Source organism: Gymnoscopelus braueri (genome assembly GCF_963280865.1).
Source record: "Gymnoscopelus braueri genome assembly, chromosome: 5".
NCBI classification, from domain to species: Eukaryota; Metazoa; Chordata; class Actinopteri; order Myctophiformes; family Myctophidae; genus Gymnoscopelus; species Gymnoscopelus braueri.
The window spans coordinates 31,140,197-31,163,101 of NC_137606.1; the positions used below are offsets into that span (position 1 = coordinate 31,140,197).

Below are 22,905 nucleotides of genomic sequence, written 5' to 3' on the forward strand. Positions count from 1 at the left end.
TGTAAACAACATTGGCCTACTACCAAAACCAAAAGGAACAAACCTTATTACTCCTTTTGTAATCTAAAAACGTTATTAAAATGATTACAAAGGAAACAAAAGTCGACAGCCTGGCCGGCAGGGACCATGGGAGATGTTCTGTTCTGCGCTGTTTAGAAGACAAGACATGATGATGCAACATGTCCATTTAATGTGAGCTTTTGGCACAAAGCACTAAGGACCATAATTGTCCTACCCTTTCAAGCATGTAGGGGTGGCGAGCAGTGGTGGAAAGTATGTAGGCCTACTCAAGTACTGTACTGTTTTTTTTAACTTTATTCAGTATTCTAAATATTTCTTACTTCTAACCCACTACATCTCAGAGGAAAATATTATATGTAAACTATGTAGTTACTTGTTACTTTGTAGATTTGGATTCTTATTACACACTAACCACTTCAGCCCTATTTATATTTTGACCATTTGAAAATAGCAGATCTACAAGCTCGTCATAATGCGTGGCCATGCGAAAAATGGTGAGCTTGTAGATCTGCTATCATTCAAATGATTGTTTATACATTTTGAACTTGTGAAATGGGACATTCTGCACAATGAGTACTTTTACTTTTGGTTTTACTAATTTTAATACCGAAACTTTTGTACTTTTACTCAAGTAAATTCAGAATTCTGGACTTTTACTATTCGAGTATTTCTACATTGCAGTATTGAGACTTTTACTTAAGTAAATAATGTGAGTACTTTTTCCACCACTGATTTCAAACACTCAGGGGTGGTGAGTGGACCCGCAGCAGCCGGCAGGGGGCGACAGCATGACCGCGACAGCAGCAGAGAGCAGAGCAGAGAGACGGAGGCGCGCATCCTTGATGAGAGCTGTTCCACACAGCTTGGTGCACAGCTTCTGTCTCTCTCTCTCTGTCCGTGGATTTATGGATATATGACACCTAATCAGAGCCTCGTTAAAGTGTTGACGGATTTACTTCAGTGCGACTGGTCTTGTGCGACTGACAGAGGATGTCACTGTGACATGTTTTTCCTTCTTCTTTTAAGTCAGGAGGTTCCTGAATGTTCTTCCCTCGTCTTACTTTAAGCGGTCTCAGTGGAACGTAGGTAGGTCACATTATACACCGTTACATTGGTGTCACAAGTGGGATCGCCGCACTGTATACCCGGGCTTCTACTGGCTTCGAAATGTCAAGCGAGAAACAACCGGTGACAATGCCGGGGGGCTCGATCATGTCGCTTTCGGACCGACAGCCAGCCCCAGGTCACGGGCTGCTGCTGCAGGGGGCGACAGGAGGCTCCACTGAGAACATGATGTCTGCCTCTGGCTCCGTGGTCCTACCGGCCGGGATGATCAACCCATCATCGGTTCCGATCCGGAATATCAGGATGAAATTCGCCGTTCTCATCGGACTGATCCAGGTCGGAGATGTTAGCAACCGGGATATTGTCGAGACGGTGTTGAATTTGGTAAGACTTAAACATTATTTCACACTGCTCGTACATATAGGCATCGTTGCTTTGAGACAAGTGGTCACTTGGATGTTGTATTGCAGTCATTATTACTTACGGCAGTGGTTCTCAACCTGTGGGTCGATTTTGAGGGGGTCCCTAGATGACAGTGAAGTGACAATTTAAGGACTTTTCAGACCTTTTTGATACACTCATAAGGAAAAAGACCATTATTGCGTCAAAAGTAATCAACAAACTATACTATAAAAACTGGTCAAACATTGGCCAAATTGTCAAATATTATAAGGAAAAGGCAAAATTGTGAAAACAGACGACCCATAAGCTTGTGAGCTTGTAGATCTGCTATTTTCACAATATTTATCTGTGGAACCGAAAATGTGATGCCTCAACTCCTACATTTCAAGTGCTTATCAGGGTGGGGGGGTCCCCAGTTCAAATATGATCATTTTGGGGTGTCATGGCCTGAAAAGGTTGATAACCACTGACTTACAGCATGTCTTGTTGTGGTTAACAATGCTTCCAATTTGAAGCAATTCACTCTGAAATAAGGGATTCTTACATTTTCACCATTCAGATCCATATGTGGAGACCAAAGAGCACTAATTGATGTAAATATGTGGCACATGCTATTGAGGGGAGTGGGATGCTGACAAAATATTGAAGTTTTCACTCTTTGCAGAGTTACAACTTGACAGCATTTGTAGGCAGTAGGCACATGTTACAACCTCTGGATGTTCAGCTGCACATATGCCTGAACTAATGTGTTTGGTTCCACTTCATGAAGATCCCATTCCCTGCAGATGTTGTCAGTGCAGATGATGATGATGATGATGAGGCATAACAGGCTGCTGGTGTTTCTGTGTGATGTGCTATAGCCTTTTGGTGTCATCTTCATCATTAGTGGGCCTTAAAGGGATAGTTCACCCAAAAAATTACTTATTTTCTATCAATTACAATCCTCATGAAGCCTTGAATTCATGGCTATTTGTTTGTTTTTGTCGCATTCCTAAGCCAATAATTTGATGACCGGCGGAAAGATGCTAATGTATCCGGTAGGAGACACAAAGTTGACACTTTGAGTCTCCTACCGGAGCCGCCGCCGCTCATCAAATTATTGGCTTAGGAATGTGACAGAAACAAAAAAAGCTCCATTAATTCAATGCTTCATGGGGTGTTTAATTGATAGAAAATAAGTCATTTTGGGGGTGAACTATCCCTTTTTAAGGGGCCTTCTTTCCAAATGGCACGGATATGTTAGTTAAGTTAGTTAAATTAACACTGAGTATTTTACTGTGTGAGATTTATTAGGCACTGTGATGCTGGTGAGTGTTGAAATCAGGCCAAGAAAGACTGGGGTGCCTAGTGGTTAAGGCGCATATACCACTTAGGCTCTGATGCAGCCTGACACCGAGTCGCGGGTTCGATTCCCGAGCCCGACAGCCTTTGCTGCGTGCCACTCCCCTGTTTCCTCACTGTGCTACCCTGTTTCCTCACTGTGCTATCCAAATAAAGGCAGAATGGAGAAAAGCCCCAAAAAGAAAGACCCAAGCCTTGGTCTTGGCCTGTTAACACTCGACAGCATCACTTAACCGATCATCACAGACTCTCTTGAGACTTGTGATGATCAGTTTAGAGGGGTGTGTTTGATTAGCTCTGGCCCAGAGTGACAGAGCTAGTGTTTCCGCTCATTAAAGAGGACCTATATCACCTGTCACTGGTCACGTCCACCTCTTACTGGCCTCACCTTGGTTTCAACTCCCATTGCAGGTGGCTAACGTCTGGACTGCGTGGCTTGCTGGATATAGTGACCCCCCCCATCAAACTGTCACACGTTTGATCTCTGCCATATTTCATGTTTATATTTCCTTGAGCAAGACACTGGCCTCTAGCCTGGTAAAGCCCTTCCCTCCGGAAATCTCATTTCCATTTGATTTCAGGAAGGAGTCTGGCATGAGGGCTTATTTGTCTTTTTTTCGTCGTCCACCAAGTGGACGAGCCTATCAGCGTCCTTAGCCTGGTAAAGCCCCTCCTCGCTCATCGTTCTGTGATTGACAGCGAAAGTTGGCCAATCAGGTGGCGAGTTCGAGTGAACCCAAATGGATCCGAGTGCAGCCGACCAAAATGGAACGGCAGCCATTGTTTTCTGTGCGCTGTTTTCGTCTCTCTTTTAAAACTTCAAAACGCTCTCTAACTTCTTTTTTTGAGGCACGGAATTTACTTTTAAGATATCGTTCGGATAGAATTTAGTTGTTTAACTTCATATATGTGGTCAATTAATCATGACAGAGCCTTTTTTTAAAATACAAATTCAGAGAACCGGCAGGGGTAGGCAGTGACACGCATGTATCCGAATAAGGCAACCTATTTTCGGCATGGCCCTTTCAAAAGTCCTGTTGCGTCACATTGGTCTGGTGGTGGTAAAAACGGAGTGCTGATTGGCTGAAGGGGAACAACTGCTGATTGGCTGAAGGGGTTGTCAGTCAACGGTATTACTCCCGCCCAACTCCAGCCCACAGACAAAAACAGTTCTCATGCCAGACATAGACATATAAAGGTAGACGCCTCCTCTGGCTCTGAAGCGTCTGTATGGCGGTCGCGCTTCCGCTTCCGGGGGGGGGGGGGGGGGGGGGGCAGCTGGAAATTTCCGCGTGCGTCACAGAAGGGGGCGTTCAGTTGGCCAATCAGAGGCAGGTGGGGGCGGGACAACTAGATTCTGACAAGTCCTGGAAAAGACTCGCTGTGGTTGGCCAGTAGTCTACTAGTCAACACGCTGTGATTGGCCAGTGCCCATTCCCCCCGGAAATATGGCAGCCACCATACCAAACAGATCGCTCCAACGAACTGCAGAGGCCAATGAGGTATCTAGGTTTCTATATCTATGATGCCAGGCTCCTTCCTGAAATCAAATGGAAATGAGATTTCCGGAGGGAGGGGCTTTACCAGGCTAACTCGGCTCTACCTTCTCATGCTTTGCACTTAATTCTGGATAAGAGCAAAATGTTAATGCTGGAAATTTTTATATCTATTTCTGGGATTATAGTGGCAGTATAGAAATTATGGTGACAAAAAAGCAGACTTTTTCTGTCAAGTTCTGTTTAATAATGAGGCGAGCCAGGGATACAAAGAATGTGTTGGTTAAATGTTGATAGGGCTTTGGGCTTTGAACCTATAGACCAATTATTTGTTTACCAACATTGAGACTGAACACACAGGTGATTGTTTCATGCAATCAATTCCCAACATAGGGTGCGTTCGGAAAAGCAGCAATGAGCGCACTGGCCAATACAAACTAATAGGCGAGTGCGCTCCGGTGCGCAATTTCCGAACGCACACTCGGTGCTGGACCTGCACGCGCAATACTGGTTCTTATATCTTGCAACCAGTGTGACGTCGTCTGTTAAGGGGTCTATGCAGCCACTATCAAGATGTCCTGTACTCTTATTTTGCCTAATCAGCTCTTGCTAAAGAATGTACTATCATAATGTGCTTGTAGAATGCTTTCCACATTTCCATATGTTTTACCCATCTACAGTAGCAGCGCAGCAGCAGCAGCATTATTGTGCACTGCACTGTTCGACTTCTTGTAAGCACACTAGAGATTAATTATGACCTGTTCCACCACAACAGAAAGCCTGTTTATGGAGCAGGGAATTTTTAGCCCTTGGCATGTACAGACAAGAAAGAACGTAGTACTGCAGTGGCCTTACTCTTTAACACCTTGCACCCTGACATTTACTGCACCATTTTCACTGGAACTGTGTGTAAGGAGTAGAGCACTACTACAGCTGCGGATCTCTTTTCAACATGGATTTTTCTACACCAGTGTCCCTTTATTTATTTATTTTTGCACCAGGGCCCAAAGTTGACCTTTCTTCTCCAATTTTTTTTTCACTTTGATCTAGCAGCATGCCAGCACTGGAGGAAAGGTCTGGCTGTTGCTACACTACTAAGTTAGGTCTTTCAGTAGTTCACACTATAGGCCAGTGTTTAAAATTAAAGGGAATGATAACCAATGTCTGTTTGCTGTTGGCCTATTGTGGGACGGTGATGATGACATTTGTTGGGAAGAAACAAGCAATTCTTCTCCAGAATAGAAGCAGAATGTCCTACTCTGTGAAACTATGATGAAGTCAACTAAGACACGACACATTTCACTTATGTGCATACGTATTACGTACCTAAAAAAAAACATAATTCTGATTCTGACATACACACAGATCTATCATAGTGTATTGTAATTATCATAGTTGTAATACATTATAGTTATAATATAACCCTATATTATAAATAATTATAAAGCATTATAGTGTAATTATAAGTCACTATAAGTGGTCATTGTGTGCTTTAAGTAAAGTAATTACATTCCTGAAGGGGTGTTCTTTCATAAATTGAATGTTATTTATTTTACTTTTATTAAAGCACCCAATGACCACTTATAGTGACTTATAATCCTTACTATATGGCATTATAACAGTTATTACAATACATTATAAAATCATTATAATGTATTACAAGTATGAGAATTATAATACATGATCCTGGCCAAAAGAAAAAGTCAGTGAGTGACCAGTAATTAAAGGAGCATTTCACCCCTGGAAGAAACTGCAATCACTCAATGGTAATAGTATTTGTAGTAGATAACAGTAGCGCAATTAAAAATTTGCAACCTATGGCCAGAAAGATTATGAAATCTGTGTGTTTGACTAGGGTTTGACTGGACTGCTGCATTACTACAATGACCATAATGCTTTGGTGCACTGCACCTCCTTGTGGCAGGGGAGGTCGCATGTGGGTGTGATCTCCAACAATAACATCCAAACAGCATGCCAGTGTTGCCATGTCTGCTTATTATAAGCGGCTTCTTTCTAAAATGTAGTTGATATTTGGGCTTGTTTCCAAATGTTTTGATTGCTGTTTAAACCAGTGGTTCTCAAACATGTTCATGTATTTTTCCACAGACCCTCATCTGAAATTATAATTTGTGGCAGGGAGCCCCTAACAAATATGTGTCAAAAATATTCCACATTTTGAAAAGCAAATAAAAATATTTTGCAAAAAAAAAAATAATAATCCACATTTTGGACTTTTTCCCCCTCAAGATTTGTTTGTAAATAGCAGATCTACAAGCTCACAATGGGTTGCGAAGCGTTGTGAGCTTGTAGATCAGCAATTTTCAAATATATAATATCCCATGTCTAGGTAAAGTGCTCTTGGCATAGTTATTTTTCTTTTGGGCTTGTTTTCATAGACCTGGCTGCTTATTTCTCTCACAATATCTGGCAACACTGGCTGTCCTCGCACACGTTCAACTAGTTACATATATGTCCAAGGATTCGTTAGTGATGTCATATCCCTGCAAATCCTTAGTATCTTTATGCAGTTTCACTTCCGTGTCGCATAGTATTGACATCACTGTCACATCCTTGGTATTATGATCCTAGCCTTTCGTGACGGTGTTTGTTTACCAGTGCTGCCACTCCACGCTGTATTTTCTTTTCAAGCTTGCGCTTATGAAACACTACACAGGATTATTATTTCATGTCAACATTCAAGTACAACTATCAGAAGATAACTCAGGTAAAGCAATGCCTCACTCTGCAAGGGGGGTTGCCCGCTGGCCACAGCTAATGGGAGTGGCCGAGTGGGGAAAGAAGGTTGAACAAAGTGTTACGGACACACCATTGGGTCTGTCTGTGGAGCTGGTCTGACTGAGACGCGCCAAGACATGTAGTGCGGAAAGGAATGAGACATATCTCTCATGACGCAAATAACGTCACGACGTTTGCGAAGATTACTAGATATCTAAAAACACAGATTATTCACAAAAAAAACCCAGGATCTTGTTTCTTGACTCCTAAACTTCATTAAAAGACGTCCAGGGGTGAAATGGCCCTTTAAGTACTAGGATGTGCGCTGGCCTAGTGTAGGATTTGCTCATGTGAAAGCATTAGATGTGTCAAGCAATGACAGATAAACCTGATAAATAATAACAATAAAAGATATACATTGTGTAAACTATAAAGTTATATATTAATGACAATGATCTAGGTAGCTATAGCTAAAGTAGCTTTGAAAGTAGCTTTTTTTTAACCTGGCACGAACGTCACGCTAAGCCCGGCACAAACATCACCAAAATCCAGCCAAAGTAACGTCTCACGAAGCCCTGTCTATCACCAGCGGTGTCGTGGTGATTTCTTTTTACTGGCAGGACGGTATTTTAATGACGTTAATTTCCGCGCGCACGGCACGCGCATGGCACGCGCACACCACACGCATTTTATTTTACCTTAAATTAGGAAACATGTTTGTATAGGAAATGTTTTTTAGCTTAGTTTTAGTCTTTTTAAACTAATACAAATTCAAGAAATGCCATGAATTCTAGAGTTGAAACTAAAAGTTTGCTTTGAACGAGTATCTTTCTCTTCTTTGACGGTGGCTGAGGCATTGCTGCGTGCAGATAGGATACTGGCAGCAGCCCTACTGAAGGCAACATGCTGTGTACCGGCTCTAATAGGTGTGAGGAATCTGAGGAAACATTTTCACACTCACTTGTAAACCCGTAAAGTAGCCATTTGGCTACTTGGCCATTTGGGTACGGGGGGGGCACGTTCTAGCGTGCACGTGCGTCACACGCATGCACTGTACCGTGCCGTACATTGCGCGTGAAAAAATTACTGGCCACACACCGCACTACCCCGTGTGGCCTCCACGACACCACTGCCTATCCCTAAGGTCTGACAGACCTACCAGAGAAGCCTCGAACCGATGCCTCCACCTCAGCTCAGACATCAGGATTCAGAAAGTACTGTGCCTCCTGTCCTCCCCAGGAACCCCAGGATCCATAAGCCCCTCCCAATTGCCGTTTGGCACGTTCATCAAGGAGTCATCTGAAGTTCACATCACGAATCTGGGACCATTTGGTCTATCGCTCCCGAGTTACGCCCCGGACAGATATCTGCGGACAGACATTTATTTTTGCGGACAGAGATTTGGTGGCTTATAGTATCCAAATAAAGGCAGAAAAGAGAAAAGCCCCAAAAAGAAAGACCATTGGTCTTGGCCTGTTATTACTCGACAGCGTCACTTAACCGATCATCACAGATCATCATAGTATGATGATTATGATACTTGACCTTATGAGTCATTATAAGAGGCTTTATAATGTGTTATGATTTCATTGAGTACTTGTGAATGATTGCTTATACCTGTAATTATACAGTGTTATAAGCAGATTACGTTGCATTTATATTTGACCTTATTGAGTTTTTATCATCCTATAATTCTACAAAGCTCTGTGGCTCTGTGTGTGCGTCTGTGCGTCTGACTGTGCGTGCCCCACAAACTCTTCTGCCCGGTTCTCCTCAGTGGCTGGAACGATTGATCTGCATTTGCACACAGCCATTGACCATTACCATGTGCACGGAACACCGAAGCCCATTATTTCGCTTTCCCCAAATGTGCACTGTTTATTAGCGGGTTTTGTGTTCACTGGCTCCCGGGTTGCCAAATCATGTGCGTCAAACAAGCGCTGGTGTTGCCACATCCGTGAAACAAGCGTGGATGCTCATATCCCCCGAAGCATAATAGACATGGGATGCATAGCAAGTGTCACCCTTTAAAAAACAATATATATATCTGCTGCTACTTGCGCAAGACACTGAGGTACCATGCCTTTATTTTTATTTTATAATTTATATATTGAGTACACACCTTATATGTATATATATTCAATATTTTTGTTTTATTATTTTAGATTTTACTTTTGATTATCTATTTTGTCACTGCAATTTATGGAGCTTATAAAGAAAATAATTTCATCCAGTCATTTACACCTCTAAACTAAACGAAGAGGACCTCGGGAACACACTGTTTTTTCCCTGCAATAATATCATATTATATTTTTAATCTGTAAATAATGTGAGTCATTTGTCAACCAATTTTAGTAATGGACACTGAGCAAAATAAAAGGGCTTATAAACACCAGTGTTCATCAGTCAATTACTGACACCTTAATAACACCAGTCATGTAGAAAGCTATTTAAGCCCTATTCGCACTGGACAGCTATAATCTGATACGTCAAACACGGCAAGCACGGAATATTAGGTGAGATGTGAAGAATATTTATTGAAATGTGGAGAGTCAGTTGGCAGGGTATGACATTCATGGAGGTGCTCAGATAGTCTCATAATTACATTATCTATTTGTCTTGATATTTGTCAATATCCCCTCAAAAACTGAAGGGGACACAATTACTATTTAAGTACAAAGTACACTTATTATTAGGCCGATGCCCGTTGGGAACGCGTTCCCCTTGGGTTATGCAATACCCATTGGACCTGTTGTCAGAGTACCCTCTGACCCGTTGTATTGTACCTATTGTCAGAGTACCCGATGTACCCGTTGTCAGAGTACTTAGCAGTATCCATAATCGTAGTACTTGGAGGTCAGTACTATGATGTGACATTGATGACATCAGGGATCTCTATATATCGGCATAAAAGGGACACAGACAGACTGATGACAACAGGGATCTCCATATATGGGGATTTGTGGATTTACAATATTGAAGAACCACTGAGCACTCCCTCAGGTCCTCGGTGGCACGCGCCGAGTTTGAAGTTAATCGGTTGGACGGTGCAGAGATGAACAGAGATTTTGTGCATTTATCGAAGGATGATGATGATGATTATCACCATGTGCAGCAGATACTGCACTATTATGTTGTATTTTTGACTATGCAATATATTTCACTAATATGGAAAGCATCGTTTTTGTTGTCGTAGTATCCTCTCCAGCTCTGTATCAAATCACCTGCAGTTTGTGGTCTGTTTCCTCAGAAGACTCACTCAAGCCTGATTTATACTTAGTTGTATGCCGGTGCTGTGCACCAAAAATAGCAGATCGACAAGCTTGTAGATCTGTTATTTTTGGTGAGCGATTTATTGCTTATTTGTGACTGCTTAGTAACTGCTAATGACAAAAGCACCATACTGAGAAACAACTGACGAGAAAGTTATATTTACTGCCTTGTCGCAAACATGCCAAGTTGCCGAATCAATTATTTTCATTACCATTAATGGCATAAAACAACCTATTATAATTAGCTTAACACACATCAGACTTTGATCAGTGACTGATCACTGATCCTTAACTATTAAGGAGTTACTTTCAAAGCATAGCATACGTGTGTACATTCTATTTATTGCCTCTTGTTTCTAAATGTGTAAAATCATTACATTTCAACTAGACAAAAATAGTTTTCTGTTGTATTCTATAGTAAACACTGCACAACTACTGTATGGAGCACTTCTAACTAAGTATAAAAAATGTGGTTATAAAAAACATCATATGACACTAAAAACGATTGTTTTAAGGCAAAAGTAAGTGCTAAATAACCAGATGGTTTAATGACGACCGTACTCTATTTATCAAGGCCAATTAAAAGCTGTGTGCGTGTTATTAATATTTCATGTTAAGGCAGCCAACAGCTGAAAGCTGTAATTAAGATAATGTGTTATAAATCAGATTTCCTTCCCAGTAGATGTCATTTCACAGGAATTAAATGGTGTAACAAGATTGAGCATGAGTGATACCAGTTCACTTAGTAATGTTATCAAAAAGAAATCATAATACCTCTTATGATAAGTGAAAATCACTTATCAAGTGATTACAGGCTTGATCATTAGTTTACTTTCTGTTTTAGTTTGGTATTATAGCAACCCGGAAGAGTTCAAAACCATGCGCCACACTTGGCACAGTTCCACATGACCGTGACAACAAAGTGACAAAGGACTGTATGATAGATGTGATAGATCTTTGCCAGCCAGCATACAATAACAATTTTGAGGTTTTTATAGTTTACTGTTTATGAGAAAGGGAGAGAGTACTGACCCTGCTGCTGAAAAGACAGGACAAGATATATCATCTGCGCTGATGCATTTCATATGCAAGTATTCAATCTCAGTATGAGTAATGCTCAGAATCATAAAAAAATGTTCAGCTTGACTAAATTATTCCAAGTCTTGCCAGACCATCCTATCTGAAATTCTAGCCCCACAATTGTGCTACCTCTCCTTTTGATGTTTTTTGGCCAGAGAAAGAAAGTTTAGATTGGTTGGATTGGATTGGTTTTGAGTATTTGTGACAATGTTCTTATATTTCAAGTCATTTCAAGTTAGCCTGGCTCCAGAGCATAGACTCCACCCACTCACTGAATAGACTGCTTCTACCGGCATTGTGTTTTGAACCTGCAGCTGTGTTGCCAAGTCTGCTTATTATAAGTGACGTTGGGCTTGCTTTTCTGTAAAGTCACTTATAAATATTGGTAGCTGCATTTTTTCATATTTGAATAGGTAAGTACTAGGGATATTTTGCATAACCACAGACTGTTTTTTTAGGTATTTTTCCACATGTGTACACTACGTTTCTCTTATTACATCGATGGTACACATGTCATTGTTGTGGAATGTCTTTTTTGTCTTGATCAAGACAGTTTGTTAAAATAACGCAGCACGCTGCGACTCGTGATAAACCTGAGCCCATCAACTCAGATGCTAAATCAAATGCAGGATAGGAGTAAAATGACAGACAGAGAGAGGTAGTGATTTTTTCAAGACTCCAGCCGCCAACAGGCACCATGTCAATGATCTCAAACGTCCATCAATGATGGTTAAAACACTTAAACTGGTATGTCAAATAGGGAAAATAGACAATCTACAAGTTCACGTGGCATCTCACTCTCAACGTGATGTGTTGTGGGCTTGTATATGCTATTTTTGCCAAACGTGCACAACTGCACATACATTGCTATATGTTCCCCTATTTTCGCAGAATGTGTTCCCGGAATAGAGACGCTAAGAGAGATTTGTTTTATCATTTTCAATACTTTATTTAACAGTTTGCAAAAACAAGGCACGGTGGCACAGATTTATACAAAATAATGCTAAAAGGATAACTCAGGTCCTGTGTATTCAATTCATCGAGGAATTCTTCAAACAAATCTCTATACATTTTTGTAGTTACATTTTGGACAATAATCGTCAAACAATATGTTTTATTTAAATATGAGTTTTGAAAAATGTATATCTAACATGCCTAATTATTCTGCACACAGTTACAGTATAGTAACAGGTGTGTGGTAAACCCTACCAAAGGAAACGGGTATTGCAATATTGGTATCAATTAGCAGTCTTGGGTCATCCCATTATTGATTTTTCAAGGGTGAACAATGAGGGGATTAAGATAAAAAAATTATAGAAGTCCGCACACTGTCCATCTCCATCCATCTTCAACCGCTTATCCGGAGTCGGGTCGCGGGGGCAACAGTTCCAGCAGAGAGCTCCAGACCTTCCTCTCCTGAGCAACATTAGCAACTTCCTCCTGGGGGATCCCGAGGCGTTCCCAGGCCAGTGTGGAGATGTAATCCGCCCATCTGGTCCTTGGTCTGCCCCGGGGTCTCCTCCCAGTGGGACGTGCAGCGAGGACCTCCCTAGGGAGACGCTCGGGAGGCATCCGTACTAGATGCCCGAACCACCTAAGCTGGCTCCTTTCCAAGCGAAGGAGCAGCGACTCTACTCCGAGTCTCTCCCGGGTGACCGAACTTCTCACCCTATCTCTAAGGGAGATGCCAGCCACCCGTCTGAGAAAACTCATTTCGGCCGCTTGTACCCTCGACCTTATTCTTTCGGTCATGACCCACACTTCATGACCATAGGTGAGAGTAGGAACGAAGATTGCTCGGAAGACCGAGAGCTTTGCCTTCTGGCTCAGCTCTCTTTTCGTCACCACAGTGCGGTACAGCGACTGCAATACCGCTCCTGCTGCTCCGATTCTCCGGCTGATCTCCTGCTCCGTCCTCCCCTCACTCGTGAACAAGACCCCGAGATACTTAAACTCCTTCACCTGGGGCAAAGCCTCATTCCCTACCCGGACTGCACAATCCACCGGTTTCCTGCTGAGAACCATGGCCTCAGATTTGGAGATGCTGATTTTCATCCCAGCCGACGCACACTCGACTGCGAACCGATCCAGTGAGAGCTGAAGGTCCCGGACCGATGGTGCCATCAGGACCACATCATCCGCAAAAAGCAGTGACGCAACCCTTAGCTCACCGAACCGTATACCCTCTCCGCCACGACTTCGCCTCGAGATCCTGTCCATGAAAATCACAAACAGGATAGGTGACAAGGCGCAGCCCTGTCTGAGACCAACCCCCACTGGAAAATAATCCGACTTACTGCCGAGCACACGGACACAGCTCTCGCTTTGGGCGTACAGAGATTGGATGGCCCTCAACAAGGTCCCCCTCACCCCATATTCCCGCAGCACCTCCCACAGAAACTCCCGGGGGACCCGGTCATATGCCTTCTCCAAATCCACAAAACACATGTAGACCGGATATGCATACTCCCAGGCCCTCTCCAGGATCCCTGCCAGAGTAAAGAGTTGGTCAGTTGTTCCACGACCAGGACGGAAACCACATTGCTCCTCTTGAATCTGAGGTTCGACTATCGGCCGGACCCTCCTTTCCAGTACCTTGGCATAAACTTTCCCAGGGAGGCTGAGTAATGTGATACCTCTGTAATTGGCACACAACCTCTGGTCCCCCTTTTTGAAAAGTGGGACCACCACCCCAGTCTGCCACTCCCTCGGTACTGTCCCAGACTTCCACGCGATGTTGCAAAGACGTATCAACCAAGACAGCCCCTCAACACCCAGAGCCTTCAGCATTTCTGGACGAATCTCATCAACCCCCGGAGCTTTGCCACTGTGGAGTTGTTTAACTACCTCAGTGACTTCCTTCCGGGAGATTGACGCCGATCCCCCATCATCCTCAGGCTCTGCTCCTGTCAGGGAGGGTGGGTCTGATGTCATTGGGTTTAGGAGTTCCTCAAAGTGTTCCTTCCACCTCCCTACGACTTCCTCACTTGAAGTCAGCAGAGCCCCATCCTTGCTGTATACAGCTTGGATGGTTCCCCGCTTTCCCCTCCTGAGGTGCCGTATGGTCGTCCAGAACAACTTTGGTGCCGCCCGAAAGTCCTTCTCCATGGATTCCCCGAACTCCTCCCACACCCGCTGCTTAGCCTCCGTCACAGCTGTGGCTGCCGCCCTTCGGGCCTGTCGGTACCTTGCAACTACCTCTGGAGTCCCCTGGGATATCATACCCCGATAGGCCTCCTTCTTCAGTCGGACGGCTTCCCTGACCACCGCTGTCCACCAGGGTGTTCGAGGGTTACCGCCCCTTGAGGCACCTAAGACCTTCTGACCACAGCTCACAGCCGCAGCTTTAGCAATAGAGGCTTTGAACATTGCCCATTCCTGTTCAATGCCCCCAACCTCCACAGGGATGCCAGAGAAGTCCCGCCGGAGGTGGGAGTTAAATTCCTTCCGAACAGAGGTCTCCTCCAAACGTTCCCAGTTCACCCGCACTACACGCTTGGGTTTGCCAGGTCTGTCCAGAGGCTTCCCCCGCCATCTGAACCAACTCACCACCAGATGGTGATCAGTTGACAGTTCCGCCCCTCTCTTCACCCGAGTGTCCAGAACATGCGGCCTCAGATCAGCTGATACGATTACAAAATCGATCATTGATCTTTGGCCTAGGGTACTCTGGTACCAAGCACACTGTAACTTTGCAAAAAGCGCCCGGTCAAGGCTTTATTGTAGATTAACGTTTAGACACAAGGTCTTCTTCAGAATGAGGCACAGGACACAAACAACACTCATAATAAGTGGTAACACCTCAGACCAGCCACCAATCAGTGCTGGGATGAAATGATCACACAGGTGCAATCAATGTGCTGTAGTCTTACAAAAAAAATCAAAAACTGCCTATAGTAGGACTGAACTATTTATATAGATAGATATACAACATCGAGAATACAAAATGGCAGAATACAAAAAAACAACAATGAGGGGTCCTAGAGCATGCCTCCATTTTGACCGATGGTCCTGGCTAACGCCTGGAACAATAACATCTCTCACGCGAGTAACAATGGCGGAGCGATCGTGAATACAAAATGAGTCGTTTCCCCCAGCGTAAAAAGTTTCGGAGTTATAGGGGTTTTAGAGAAGGAGATAGAACGGAAGCGGATGGGAGCCATGTTTTTTGACACAGTGATCCATCTGTCCTCTCCTTCTCAGAATCACCATGGGTGATTCCAGAGCTGCTCCAGCCCCTCCCGTGTGGAAAAAAAACAAAGACTCCAAACACTAGTGATGTGCGGGTCCGGTTTTTTCATGACCCGCCCCAACCCGCCACGGAACCCAACCCGCCTCGCGAACCCATATATAAATCTATGGCTCAACCCGCCCCGCGACCCGCGGTGGGAATATATATATATATATTATATAGCGCTCTTTTAAAGGGGTAGTTCACCCCCAAAATAATTTTTTTTCTATTGATTACTGACCATCTGGAGCCTTGAATTCATAGATATTTTTTTGTTTTTGTCACATTCCTAAGCCAATAATTTGATTATAATAAATGTGTCCCCATTGATTCCGGTAGGAGACACAAATGCATTTGTGTCTCCTACCGGAATCAATGGGGCTAAATTTATTATAATCAAATAATAAAGGAAGGAATGCGACAAAAACAAAAAAATATCCATGAATTCAAGGCTCCATGGGGTGAGTAATCAATAGAAAAAAAGTTATTTGGGGGGTGAACTACCCCTTTAAGTACCCAAAGTCGCTTTAAATGTCTACAGTAGCACAACATTGTCACGGGCTAAATAAAAAAGCATGTTGTTCAAAATAGTTTTTTTTTTTTTTTTTGCGTGAGAGCGGCTGACCCGCTCACCCGCAGCCCGCATAATTGCCTCTGAAATCCTGACTCGACCACCCGCGCCGCGGGTTGATTTGGGAGATTGTGCACAAGTGGAAATTGTGGCCTAATGGTGGCGCTAGAGGAAAGTTCACAGGGTCACCAAAATCATTAGGGTTCATCCGCATGAAGGTACACAGCAAATTCCACAGCAAGACATTGATGGTAGTCTTTGTGCTTTGGCCCAAAGTGTTAAAGGAGCTACACCATGAATTTAAAAAATATATTTGATATTTAATATCATATGGTGTATGTCCCTCAAACCTTTTTCAAAAGGTTTGAGCCTAAATCATCACTCGGATATACTCATCCCAAGTCAATTGTCTCTGGCTTATACAGCACTTTCAGCTGCAATACCAAAACGTCCTCTTGGGCAGGGGGGGGCTACTGAGCAATTCTGTTAATACAAAATTCTGTTAATAAAAAAATATATATAAAAAAAAAAAAAAAATTTGAAAAATTCTGCATAAAAAGAAGCATCTAAGAAAAATACAAAATCGAAAAAAAAACACTTTGAACATTTTTGAACAATTCCACCAAGTGTTTGAGGTGCCTGTTTCACCCACTTCCGGGGGGCGGAGCCAAAATCCGAGCCCGAAGTATTTGTTCGTAGACCCCCACTTAGGGGGGGTAGAAAAAGTTTCGGAGCGATTCGGGCACTTTTCATTTAACATTGGGTTTGCCATCAAAAATGTTTATGACCTCATAAACATTGCCATTCTGAGATCGCCTGTTCAGACACGCCCATTCTGGAAATCCATGAAATGAGAAGGAATGACTGAATTTAAAAAAAAAACATTTTTTGGGGTACAAGAGACACTGGGGACCCCAAAAAATACAAAAAAACAAGAAAAAAGTGATTTTCATGGTGTAGACTCTTTAAATCCACCAACCAAACCAACTGAATGACATTGACATCCATAGAGTCCCACGGCTCGTGGGGGTAAAAAGTAGGCCAATCATATATGTTTTCACAGATTGTATTCAATTTAAATTCAGTTAGGACCGACATTATTGTAAGTTGCAGCAAATACCTGGACAATTAGGCCTTGTTTTTAAGATATGTATTTTTTCTGTACTGCTGTTATCTTTGCTCATTCTGGAGAGAGGAGCAGTCCTCTGTATTAAACTACACAATAAAAACAAATGCCCCCCACCCCTTCCATGGCAAGATGTTAGATTTTGTCAGTGAAGCATGAATGCTTAATATTATTTATTATTAGTTTTCAACAAATGACAAAGAAATCTTGAACTTGCTAAAATAACACTCGGTCTGGTTCTGGTGACTACATTATGTTAAACTAGACGCGTTGCAATTCAGGGCAATTGCAGAGTGTGGTTGCGCCGACGCCGGTCGCAGGTTTCCGCCGCCCGGACTTGAGGAATATGCTTGGAGGAATACCGTCGGAGGCCGCGTGACGTGCCATTCGAATTTGGTGCTGATTGGATCCTGTGTTCGTGATACATGGCGTTTTGATTTGAAGAAATAGGCCCCTCCCACTAAAATAAATAAGCCCCTCCCACAAATGTAGCGGGCCAATGACATCGTCATGTCACTCCTGAGATCACCTGCTTTTCAATTTGAGAGGAGTGATCCCCCCAAAAATCATGTTTTTGCATCAAACGGTTACGTTTTGCACAGTTGTGGTGCCCCCTATGGGTCAAAGTGGAAATGCTTTTGGGGATTCGTTGAGTAAACCACCCTCGACATGTGATTCAAATTTGGGATAGATTGGACGTTTCGTTCGTGATTTTTGGCATTTTTGGTAAAACAGGCTCCTCCCACTAACTTTGGAAGCCAATTACGGACGAACGGTAAGGACTATCAAAATGCCGTTTGGATAGGTTTATCGCATGAGTGCATAGATCACGTGTACCGATTTTTGTGAGATTTGGAAAAAAAAATTAGGAAAAGGTGCAAAAAGTGTGTTTTGAAGAAAATTCTAAATGGCGGAAAATCTATCCTGACGCAAATGGGCGTGGCCTATGTGGGGAGATGCGTAGTGACCCAAGGAATCCAGGGAAAAAGACATTTTGATTTTACGACCTAGGGTTCAAGAGTTATAGGCCAAAACGTAAATAGCGCTGTTATAGCGCCACCATGTGGCCGATTAGTGTAATTATTTTTTCAATAATTTCGGACTAAATCATGAACCTCCTCTCCAAATCTGGTAACTCTAGCTCATACGGTTTGTGAGAAAAAAATACTTGAATTTGAGTTTTTTCACTTTTACATTAAAGCGGATGGGGACATTTAATGCACTAATAAATCAATATCAATAAAACTATGCAACCAATCTCTTAGCAAAATACAAGCACACGATTCCCGGTGAAGCCGGTCATTTTGACATATGGCACTAAATTGGGAAAAATAAACTGTGGGAGGAGATGCGCGGCAAAGTATTGTTTATCTGGAAGACCATGAAATAAAGTATCCCTAGAACTATAGTCTGGTTGCCCTGTTAGGGCAACCACACTAATAATACTTTGTTCTGATGAGGCTATTCCTTGTGTTAAACTAGGCCCTGGAGCAAGTGGCTAATGTAAAAATATACACTGTAAAATTTAGTGTTAATTTAACTCGAGTGTACAAATGAACAAATGGATGTTCAAATGGATTTCAATTTCAGATTTACTAAACTTAAGGATAAATTAGCACTCAGGATTTGTGTACTGTGTACATTACACAAATCTGTACTGTGTACAGTACAGTATGCTGCATGCCTTTGGCTTTTCATTCAAACCCTCACCCCTAAGCCCTCAGATCAAATGAACACTCAAATTATATTTTAGGACTGTACTGTATAGTTCAAAGCTTTTAACGCTTCATTCATAACATTGACATTCAAATTATAAATCAACATTCAAATGCTGAACTGGTCATGTTTAAAGCGGCATTTGTTGGCCGTGAGCAGTAAGTGCTTTCAGTTTCAACCAATTTCCCATGCTATGTGTGCGACATTAGTTTCTGTTATTTGAGTAGCTACTCACAAACTCATTCAACTTCAATGCAAGGTTCAATGATTGGGTTGACCTTGCATGAGCAGTTGATCACAAGCAGCCGTCATGGCTGCCATTGCCTGGGATGGAACTTTTTGCCCCATGTTAAACCTCAAGCATTACTTCATCTCAGGGTGATGCATATCCTGCATGTCTGTAGGATTGGCAGACTCTAAAACCAAAAACGTCCCTAACCCTCTAATATTAACTTAATAATTTGTTGGGGGTGGTACACTGTCTGGGGATGGGTGGATGGATGGATGGATGGATGGATGTATACAGATTGATTGATTTCTTCATCCTGAAAGAAATTCCAAGAGTGCTGGGTGACGACTGTATGTCACCCTGATGGGATGTGAGATACGAGCAAAATGGCAGCCATGTTTGTATGGCCAATTAAAACATACCTTAGGTGATCAAGTTCAACATGTTCCATTGAAATTGACCCATGACACCCCCCTAAAAGTGCAAAAATAAATGGTTGAGTTTTACACACTTTCAGCACTGATCCAACCATTCAGAGCTCATTGACATTCAGCTTGTGTGACATGATTAACAATGCATTCTCACTTAGCCTTTGACTTCACATCATCTCACCCACATTTCCGATATTAATCACAATCTCTCGAAGTGATGTTAAAATGCATAAAAGTGGATTCTTTTTTTTGGACAAGCCATCTGCTTTTCCATAAGCCTTACACGGTTTGTGCAAGATATAGCTGATGATGATGTGTGACAGAAAAGTGCTTGGGAATCACCATACCAATCATACATAAACATGCTTCTTTATCTGTGAGTAACAGTTCATTGTAGACCATGCAGACGATGGCTCCAGGGAAGACTTTTAATCTCCGGCTATGAAAAGGTTTCCTTTGCTCTTCATAGAAGCCATCTAAAATTCATGTTGCCCCACTTTCAAAGCATAGGCCTATGCCAAGCAGGCAATTTTAAAATAGATGATTTTTTTGTTGCAGCAGTAGCAGGTGAAGTGCTGTGGTGTTGGTGACTAGATATTCAATTTTTTATTCTTCTCTTTTCTTCTCTTTCTTCACATTTCTTCACATTTACAGAACCGATCACTTAATGAATTTATTGAGAAACAACAACAAAAAGAAAATACCCTACCTACACAATATAACAATAAAGAAGGATGAAATAATTTATAGCTATAAATGAAAATCAATTAGATTAAAAAAAAAATTGATACGGTAGCTCTAACCTTTTAATTTACCATAGAAGATTTCCCAAGAAGATCAATGCAAACTGTTTTACTGTACAACATACTGTACCACATGCTGCTGGGACAATCAATATCTGTGGAAATGCATAATAGATGACATAAGTGCAGTGGGACTGCTGTGGCCAAGTTGATTTTAGTTATGGTTGGGATTCTTGACTCTAAACATCCCTCTGTTTCCATCTATTTGCCACATACACCCTGGGACCAATCCTCAGTCCATATTACCTCAAATTATGCACAGTTTTAGCTGAAGTCACACTACAGTTATATTATTCTTTGTTTCTAGCATGGTGTAATACAAGACGGGACTAATAGTACATTATGGTTTTACTCTGGAGTCGGGAAATGAGTTTACCCACCTCGTCCACTTGACCAAAAACACTTTAAATGGTGTCAACCTTTTAAAGGGCATAACATCACAGAATACATCTTGTCCTTATCATTGGAATAATGTATTTACATTTTGAGATGGGTTAAAGGCTTAGTATTTAGTCCTAAGTAACCTTGCAATAATAGATTGAGGAATGTTGTGACATATAGTCACTAGTTAAATTAGTTTAGGTTTACAGGTTTATTATGCACTATAGACGGTCCCAGACTGTGCTTCACGCATACAGATTAAAATGTAAAATTTTTTCTATCTATCAGGAAAATAGATTAATCAGCTATAAGCTGCAAGGTAATGTTACCTTACATACAGTTTACATATTGTAACCCATTGTGAAGTAAGTAAATGTACAGATGCCTCACAGTGGCGGTTGTACACTTCAGTAATTATATACTTGCCCTCTATGAACTCCCAAGTACTGCTTACAACTGCAAGTCAAGTTCACAGCAGGGCCATGTGCTAAAATTGTGCATCCCTCAGTGAAGCTCATTCAGTATTAAGCCAGCCAATTTTCCCGTGCAGCAGCTTCCCCTGATCTGCTCGCTGATAATCTGCTTGTGAGCTAAATTGAAATTCAGATTTTGTGTACTTAAGACATTTGTTTCCTTTTAAAGTAATCTTCTCAAACTGTTGATAGAGGCATAGGGGAAATGCTGAAATGTATTTTTGTTGTCCTCAACTGGACGACATTGCCAGCCTGTAGTTTATGATATTTATTTATTTACTGCAGAGAAGGATTCCCTTCTCTTGCATGTCAGTGCTTTAAGGTTCAAGTTCTTTAAATCAGTGATGCCTTTGGTTTGCTTTGGATGTACTTTTCACAGTCTCATTGGAAACCAATGGTTAATGGCCAAGGGAATATTAAAGAGATGGACTTGCCAGTGCAACAGCCAGGGATCTATTTTCTCTCCACAAATGTCAAGTCTTGGCCCAAGTCAGACTTTACTCTGCAGAAATGTTTGTTATTTGACAACTGTCTACATCAATATCAGAGCTTATACTTGGCCATAGCTCTGCCCAGTGAATGCTTACCAGTGGTAAATCTTAATTGTGGCTCCCTGCCTTTATACAAGTATTTGGAGACTGACTGACTGACTGTCTTTGAGGAGAGGACCGTTTTACTATATCATAATAGATTTAGTCTTTGTGGCACTGTGCTGGAGGCTAGAGCATATTCTGTGCGTCAGAATCAAAGACATGGATGGTGAGGGGGAGTAGGAGGTTTCAACAGAAAGAAATGGTCTACTGCTTATATTCAAAATGTTTTGTAGGAACACAGAGAAACACACTCACAGAGGTGGAGCTGAGCTCATCAAAGTGCAGTACAGCAGGAGGGAACAGAGGGGCAGTTGGTTTCCTAACTTGGGCTTTGATTGAACTGCTCAGCACATACAAATATGGTTATCAGTCTCCTTTTATAGGGGGGGGGGACATTTATACTTTTTTATTTAGTTCGATCTCAAACTTTATTTAACCAGCCAGGCCAGTTAAATCTCCCATCTGGGGTTTTTCTTAATAATGGTCGTTTGGACCATGAAGTCAGGTTACACAATACTGACTGCCTTCTTAACCATGGTTAGTGTTAGAGTCGGCAGAATCTGTCCCGTATTTCAGCTTTAAAAATATATCTATATCTACCCAAAAGTTTTGGATATAGCTTAGTAAGCTTACTGTGTTGATCTTCCACTGAAACTTAGATATACTGTAGCATTCCAATAATGCTTAATCCTACTGTATTTGTGATCATCTGGTAGAAGGTGATGCATGCATCACATATTCTCCATTGCAGTGTCCTAAAAAATGTTTCCTTCCACAATTTAAGGGTAAAAAGTGCAATAAAAGCCAGTAATAGGTAACTAAATACCAGGTGAAAGCTCTTTAAGTACAGTACATCTCATACACATTGTTAAGCCCATGCCCTGTGCCCAACAGCAAGAACTTTTTCAATTGGTTGGCTTAGCATGGTTTAAAGGAGA

At 42.1% G+C, this 22,905-nt stretch overlaps 1 protein-coding gene across 1 annotated transcript in view; it reads left to right on the top strand.

Annotated features, from left to right (window-relative positions):
* Positions 1 to 1,188: 1,188 nt before the first annotated feature.
* The window catches only part of LOC308086198 (neurobeachin-like), a gene marked incomplete at its 5' end in the record, with an annotated part of 275,853 nt that continues 254,136 nt past the window's right edge, over positions 1,189 to 22,905 (top strand). The window contains 1 exon segment of the mRNA XM_080429641.1: positions 1,189 to 1,470. Coding sequence (XP_080285767.1) covers positions 1,189 to 1,470 — 282 coding nt within the window.